The sequence below is a fragment of the Apus apus genome, chromosome 2 (genome assembly GCF_020740795.1).
Source record: "Apus apus isolate bApuApu2 chromosome 2, bApuApu2.pri.cur, whole genome shotgun sequence".
NCBI lineage: Eukaryota > Metazoa > Chordata > Aves > Apodiformes > Apodidae > Apus > Apus apus.
Window position 1 is genome coordinate 36195650 of NC_067283.1, and position 8386 is coordinate 36204035.

An 8386-nucleotide genomic window follows, 5' to 3' on the forward strand; every position below is an offset into this window, starting at 1 on the left:
ATCTGTCAGTGCTGACATAGATCAAATGTGTACTTGACTTTGATGTTGCTCCACTGTCTGCTCTGACAGTCCCAGAAAATCCCTTTGAGACTATGGGAGTTGCTCTGTGCTCAGAAAGGCTTCAGAGAAATGCCTTCAAATTCCCCATTGAAGCTTTGCTACCACGGACTAAATTAATTCCTCATGGCTCCCTCGCTGGGACTGATTCACAGCACAGCTGACTTTATCCTCCTGCCTTTCACAAAATACAACTTTGTATTGGCTTGGTATTGTAAAAATTTGTTAACTTTGTGGTTTCAAGGAGCTAAAAAAAAAAAAATATATATATACATATATATATATATATATATAAAACTTTCCCCCTGGGTAAAAGAAAATTGAAACTGTAGCACTGTCTTTAGACAAAGCATCTCCCTTTCCTTGTGTATGTTCCCCAGGCCCACCCATTTATGTGTACTCACTTGCTAGTTCCTGAGCAAAACAGTTAACAGCCCCTTTTCTCTTTTCCTCACTGTCTCAGACCTCTTCTGCGTTCTTCCTATATCCATCTTCTCATCCCAAATTTCCTTTTACCATTACAGTCATGTGAGTACAGAAAACATCCACCCACTTTCCTTTTCATTAAAGAGGTGATTTCTTGGAGAGGAGAAGGGAAGAAACAGAACATCTATGTTGGGATCTGTTAATTCCTGTGTGGTTGTTCTCTCTCACCTATTTCTGATCTTCCTCAAACAATTTCCCCTAGAACTGAAGGTCTTTTCCTGTTCTCTTCCACCTACCAAGCTGTCCCATGAAACAGTTTTCCCAGATGTGTTCTGGGTGATCTTTATGTTGCATTACAGCTGCAAGCACCTCCTGATTTTGAAATCAAGCACTTATCCTAGCACCAAAAGTTAAAGACTGCAGGGATACATGGCCTATCCTGACAACAAACTTCCTTCTTAATAAATACAAAAAAATATTTTTCTGTATTTTTAAGATTAGCAGTTTCTTTCACTGCAATTATGCTGCTGGTGTTCCTGTGCCAATACAGCCCAAACACAGGAAGCTTCTGTGCCCAACATGAAACAGACTGTAAAAACAAAGAGGCTAAAGTGAGAAGTCACAGACTGTTGCCTTCCTGTGCAGGGTTTGCTAATATTGACAAACCCACAAATGGACTGTCTCTACTAGGAGCAGAGGCCTACAAGCACTATCTGTCTACAGGTACATAAGGAATAAGCTGATTTGACAGCACTTTGGATTGCTTGTTGGTGGCATTTCCATCCTTTCAATGAAAACACCTGATTTTTAAACAATTTGCTTTGCTGCACTGGAATTTAAATCTCCATCTTCCAGTCCGGTCACAAGAAAAAAATCTAGTATTTATCAGCACATCCAATACCTACAGGCTACAGACAGTGCTATGCTCATGCACAGCAACAACACAGCATGGACAAGCTTACTTGAACCAGCTGAGATCTCTACACCAGCTGCAGCATCACTTCTGTTTGAGGTTCCCTTTTGGACTTGTTGCTTCCTGTCAGAAACATTCACAGTTTATGGAAAAATCCTCAGGTCAGTTACTGCTTCCTTCACTGGAAAGCCTGTGCTCCTGAACAGACCTCTGACTCTGACAGCTGGAGAACTTGTTCACCACCAAGTAACTTCCTGAAAAACAGTGGCTTTACTTGGGTTGTATCTCCAAAGGAGCTTCCACAGTCCCAAGCTGGACAGCTGTCTTACTTGTAACTCAAATGTTGCCCCAGAAAAAATAAACAACACCTGAACTGTCCACTGCTGTAGTTCCAGCCTCCTGCACTTCAGTACTCCAGGTATCAAACCTGGCTCCTGTGTTTTGGGATGTCTCTGCCCCAAGCAGCTCACCATATAAAGCCAACCAAGTCAACAAAGGAACACAGGGGGGACGAGATGGTCCTTTGACATGCATTTTTGTGATCATGAGAACGTTCATGATGCTCACCTTAAGCACTGACAACTGTTTCCTTTGTTTGCCTTGTAGTCACAGAACCTTTTGGGACAAGCAGAATGCCTCGTCATCCAGTAATGCCACAAGCAGGTCAGAAGCCCCTTTTCTCTCCTGCATGCAACACTCAAAGCTGTACTTAAGAAGCCTTGTCACCACCAGCTTCCATTTTCCTCACTAGCACATGTATCCTCTTCTGATTTTATTTACTGCTGCAAGGCACAACCTCCTGAGCTGCCTCTGATGTCCCTTCCTTGTCTCTTATCCACAGGATCCAGTGCTTCTACTCATTGGTCTACTGTGAATTTCACAGGACCTCCTGAGGGTCCTTTTCTATTGCAGCTTGCATCAGTTGTCCCCTTGCCCTTCCCAACACAAAGCTGAGGGCAGGCATGACGTGGTGGACAGGCTCTGCACCAGTGTGGCTGCTCTGCTCTCATCTGACTCAGCACAGGCAGTTGCACCCTATGCCAGCAGAGAGGGGTCTACAAATCCTAAGGTAATTTCATCCCTAAGTATTATCTGCATTGATCTGAGCAGGAAACCAAAATCGTGATTGTCACAGTTGGTATCTGCCAGGGGAGAAAGTACACATAAAGTAAAATCAGGTGCTTCTTTAATGTAACTGTGTATGTTTTAAAGACCTATTTTCTTAAAATGATACTAACCACACCATACTAGACTGTTATTTTGCTACCAGTCTAAGTTTTTCCCCAGAGGCTGTTCAGGAATTGCCCTCTTTATCAGTTTAGAAGGGTAAACATTACACAACCCAGTGGCTAGAAAGGTAACCCACGGAAGGGTTGTGGCATATGGTGCAACTGCCACGGTGGTGCAGAGCCTGTCCATCACAATCCTAAGATTATTTAGTACTCTCAAGTTGAAGAGATAGTCTATATTGACCCATGGCATCAGTATGCTGGGCACCTCCTGGGCCCATGATGACTTTCCATAGCAGAGCCAGGCTTCCTTCCCTAAATTGGTACTTTTGCCCCTCAAAAATTCACTTCTGCTTGCTAGTCACCTTTTAGGCTTTTTTCCCAGTAGGCTCTGGCTGCTGCCTTGAAGAGTCTTCCAGCTTTTACTGTTGGTCTTATTTTAAATTCCTTCTGTGTCTTTCTTACTCCTGTAAGCACTATGAATATTTTTCCTCTTGTGATTTACAGAAATAATTTATAATTACACTTCTTAGAAACAAAAACATCCACCTAACATCTCTGCTGTCCATTGGACAATATTTACAGTTCCTGCAGGTTGGTTCATTAGAAGGAAAAAAAACAACACTCCATAAGAGGGTCAGATACTCCTTTTACAGAAGGGCAGCTGGGATCCTAACTCCTCAGTGTCAGGGGAGGTTTCTTTCACAAACGCACACTGTCCCCTCCCCTAAATGCAAGGTCCCCTCCCTGCACTGCCCAGCCAAGGCTGTCACCCTGCACAGCTCCTGTTCCCAACCTGCCTTGTCCATCACCAGGGTTCTCACTGCTGCAGCAGGGTCAGGCCACAAGAAAGCTGAACTGTTTTCTGCAGCAGTTCCACACAAGGTCTGGTTGCAAGTTAGTATTACACCTTCCTGATCCAAAGAGGCTGTACCACCTGCCCTGTGAGATGTGTTCCTTTTCTTTGGAAAAACTATGGGAAAAAGGCAGATAAAGCATGAATACTGCCAATAATGCTCAGATATTACCACCCCCCCTTTTTTTTTTTTCCTCCTTTAAATTAATCAATCATATGCTTTCATAGGACTGTGTATCAGTACCGGTAGTAGGAGAAAATGCCATCAAGGGATACATTTGTAGCACGCATAAAAGGCAGTGTGGGTCAGAAGAAGCATTGAGATTCTGTTCTTCTCCAGCTGTTGCTAGTAATATAAATACTTTCCTATCTCTCTGCAAAACCTCAGAACCTGAAAATGAGCATAGAATTCATGCCTTGGTTTCATCACATGATTGCAACCTCCTCAAGTGCACAGCACAGGAATCTCAGTAGAGGAGAGCTCTGAATAATTGCTAATAAGAGACACTGCAAACACAGAGGTGTAAGGGTGGGATACAACAGGTTACTCTGAAAAGAAACCTGCTGTGCCCAGGAGGGCTGAGCTACCCATCCATGGGGAACTTCATTGCCATGTGCTTGAGCATATTGTAATACTATCCCCTGAAGGATTTCCTCCAGAAATGATGTTTCAGCACCAGGAAACAACTCTTTGGAGCTGACATGACACTCAAAGTACTTCCAGAAACAAGGATGTGCTGTTGATTAAGGCTGGTGGGTTTATAACATTGGCAGCAAAACAGACAAAGATCTAAAGTTTCTTGATTCCCTAGTTATGCTACAAACACTTTCCCCTGCCCTACTCGTTTTTCTCTGCTTTCCAGTTACTGCTTTGTGACCTGTAACCTTTTTATTTGTGAACTCTTGCTATGCAAAGATGTGTGAGGACACGAATATATGTACTTTCACCCCGAAGTTTTCAGGCATACCTGAAAAATATCCAAATGCATTTTCCCTATTAAGGAAAGACAAGCTGTTGCTTAAGAACATCCTCACTGGTAAATGTGATTAGTTTTAGAATTTACAAGTCCATTCCTTAAATGTGAAATTACATCTTGGTGCCAGATACAAATAACTGTCTCAGCTGACAGCCACAGGACATTTGAGAAACCATTAAAATAACTGAGAATTTAAATTAAATTAATTCTCTTTCTACACCCACTGTGAAATTCCTCCCAGAAAAAAGAGATAAATTTTTGCGTTTTTCTTAGATGTTTCTTAAAATGTAAATGCAATTGAAGCATGAAAGGAATCTTTTTAATATGTAATTTTCCATGCCAAATAGCCCTGATTAACAAGTAACAATGGCACACAGATTGTTGGGGATTAAAATGAATATTGGGTTTGCTTGCAACTAGGTATTTAGAGCCTGGCTGAACTAGGCCCCAGTTTGCTTTTTGCTTAGCACAAGTAGCTGAGATACTGGAACCTTAGGCCATGCTGAACTGTTGTTGAACTCTAGTTAAAATGTTACCCGGACTAAGGATAAATTAATATAGTGAAAAAGCACTGAAGCAAGCCCCCTCATGAGAGTAAGACAATAACACATGACAGGAAGAGAGCTTACTGAAACTAGAATTTGAGGAACTATAGTTCCGGGTGCAAATCATGAAGAAAGGGATGATTCTACCTGGAGAGAGCAGAAGATGGATGAATTTTAGGTGCAGATGGAACAACAGATGAAGTGAAAAAGTGCGTGCAGAAAAGATGAGATCAACCACCTCAGGAGAAAACATACCTTAAACAAACTGCTTGGATAACTAATCATGTGCATGCTGGATAGGCAGATTGTGAGGCCTTAAAAGGCACAGGTAAAAATACAGGTGGGGTTCCTCCTTGGAGGCACCCAGCTTCATCTGCAATAAACCAGCTCTGCAACAGAACTAAGGTCCAAACATTTTTATGGTCAGAGGCTTGAGCTAGATCCAGTCACCCTGAGACTCCTCTTGGAGATGGAGTTTAGAATGCAAGGGGGTCCAGTCCAAATCTCACAACTTGGCAGGAGGGTCTTCCTGGGCTCTTCTTTCACACTGGTATGTAACAGGTTCCCAAAATATAGCTTTTAATCCAGCCCTGTGGTTGTGGGATTATGACCAAATCATCCACCAGATGTTATTTTTCCACATCTCATCAAGTAAATATTTAGCATAAATTTTGTGGCAGGGGCCTTGCTAAGAGCTGGGTATGAAGGTGATTTTCAGTGGCTTGGCCAGAAGAGCTCTGTGCCAGGCTTTACCATGGAGAGGTGCATGGGGTGGGGATTTGCCCAACCTGCCATATGGGGAACCAGATTTCCCGACTGGGCTCACACCTTCTCCGAGCCTGAATCCAGCAGCTGTTGGCCTGTGGGGATGGAGGAGAGAAAGGCCACAACTGGTTGCAGTCTCTGCCTGGGGATCCCTGTGGTCTCCTGCAAGTAAGTCCTTGGGGCTGTGCTATGGAAAAGACTCTACTGCAAAGGGCAGAGTCTGGCATTTTCCTTCTTCTCTTCTGCTATGTTTTCAGCAGAGATAATAAGTATTTATTTTGCTAAGGGGAAATTTATTTATTGAATATAATTTTTTGAGATGACAGTTGAAATGGCGTCTCTAGACACACAAGTGTGTGCCACAGAAGAAAGGCCAGGCCATGCAGGCGACGGAAACATTAAATTCTTGTTTGCCTGGGTGGCATCTACGAGTGTCAAATAAATATAAAGCTCTTCAAAACAATTTTGAGGTCTAATAGCTTAAATGCTATTGCAAAGCAATTTGGAAGATATCAGAGAAAATAAATCTTGATGATTCCTGTACCTCACCATTAACTAATGTCAACATAATGGAAAAAGCATGCCCAGTTGAACAGAAATGGTAACAAATGTAAATGCTTTTTAGCATCCTACAGAGCTTAGTAGACAAAACTATTCATTCCTAAAGGTTTGAAAGAATGGATTACATTCTTTTTCAAAGGATGTACTTCTTCAAACATTAAGCTTCTCTCAATGTTATATTAAAAGCTATCTGAAATTACTCCAGAACTCTTAATGGCTGTGTTATTAAATGCTATAGGGCTTTTCCCTGAAGGATATCTGCATTCCTCTTTTGGCCCTCAGAATCTTATTATTTGAGTATCTTTAAATGAATGGACTGTTCAGACTGAAACACAGTGCACTAGCTCTGCACAACTTAAAAAAAAATTATTAAAAGCTCTTAGAAGAAATCCTGCATAGTGTTACTGTCATTTAGTGCAGAAATCTATTCCCTCACACAAAGTACCCTCCTAATCACCCTTCTCTCATAAATACCTTGAATGTAAACCATCTGGCTCTGTGATCACACCAGAGACATGAGAGAGAAAGGCTGTGTGTCTTTAGATTCATGTCCCAGGCTGATTTTATGTATGGTATTAAAATGTGCACCCTCTGGTCACTGTCTTCATCTGAAAGACACAGGGCGGATCTGTAGGTGCAGCTGACCTTGACGTACAGATTTCAGTTGAACCATCTCAAACTGAGGGAATCCAGGATGTTCGTTAGAAGCATCTCTATTAATGGATACAGAATAGCAGACAAGAAGATAGGAGAGAGCTGTAAGTTGGTGAAAGCTCCCGAAAGGAGAGATGGCATCAGAGGTCTCGCCAGCCTTCCCCTTTGTACAGAACGTGACTAAAGGAAAGTCTTGCTGACGAAACTGTAAAATTTATTAAACGGGATTTCCAGTGCTCTAGTTCAGCTGACAACTAATTTGTTTTGCCTTTGCCTAGCAGGGATTTTCCATGCAGTGTTTGCTATGTAAGCCATCCAAGTATTTGTTAGTGTCGTAGCTGGAGCCAGATGATGTTTATTCTGCTAACGTTCAGATGGACTCTGGCAGAACTCATTGAGGTCAGGGCTTTATTTATAGAAGCAGATATACATTGAGATTCATTTTCTTTCCCTTGCTGGAAGCCACCTAAGCTCATCCAGAATAGAAAGAAACATGCAGACATGCAAGTAATTAACTAATTGGGCCAGATCTATGAATTAGCACAGCACCATAGAAGCCAATGGGAAAAAAAACCAAAACATTTTAGAGTACTTGAAGATCTTGCCTATTATTTCTCCTGGGGAGGGGTTTAAAATCTGAACTAATACAGCAAAAGCCAAAAACAACCAAGCAACAAAAATGTCCCAGCATGTGGCAGAGCAGGTCTGCAATGCAAAATTCCTCCACCGAGACCTGCAGCTGAAGTATTACTTTTTTTCCTCTTGTGCTCCCCATCAGGGGAAAGTGCAAGAATCAGAGTGCAGAGGAGAGCTCTGAGCAAGGAAAAATTAACAAGACTTAAAGTAATTTACCTGCTGAAAGTGAGAAGACATTGTCAACGTACGCAGTCTGGGACAGAGCAAAGCAGAAGAAAAGCTGCAGGTAAGATCCCCGGGGGAACGGGCTGAGGACCAGCATGCTGGCTGCGCCCTGGCAGATTCCAGCTGAGAGGCACAGGGCTTCCTCGGGGATCTCTGGCTCTCTACCCTCTCTCTCCCTCTCTGCCTTGCCTGCTCTCTTCCTCGCTCTGGATGCGCGTGTGTCTGTGTGTACGTCTCTCTCTCTCTCTCTCTCTCTCTCCCCCCTCTCCTTCCTCTCCCCACCCCCCGGCTTTGCCTTTAGGAAGCAAGAATGCCAACCATTTCCCATTAAATCTTCTCCTTACGCTAGACATGGTTATATTTAACTTCTGCACTGGATCAGTTGCCCCTATTGTGGACATTAGCTGCTAAAACTGGGGCATGGGGAATTCTGGATTTGCTAACAGAAGCAAAAAGGCACTCTGGATAATAATAATGATGAGCAGGAGAGGGAGAAATGAACTGGACTACGAACAGCAATCTTCAGAGCAGGCAACCAGACA

The 8386-nt window shown here is 42.8% G+C and overlaps 1 protein-coding gene across 1 annotated transcript in view; it reads right to left on the reverse strand.

The window, feature by feature from the left end:
• Window positions 1-8055, reverse strand: part of COLQ (collagen like tail subunit of asymmetric acetylcholinesterase) — a 40327-nt gene extending 32272 nt beyond the window's left edge. The window contains exon 1 of the mRNA XM_051610945.1: window positions 7836-8055. Coding sequence (XP_051466905.1) covers window positions 7836-7941 — 106 coding nt within the window. The 5' untranslated portion in view covers window positions 7942-8055. The remainder of the gene's footprint in view (window positions 1-7835) is intronic.
• Window positions 8056-8386: the final 331 nt, after the last annotated feature.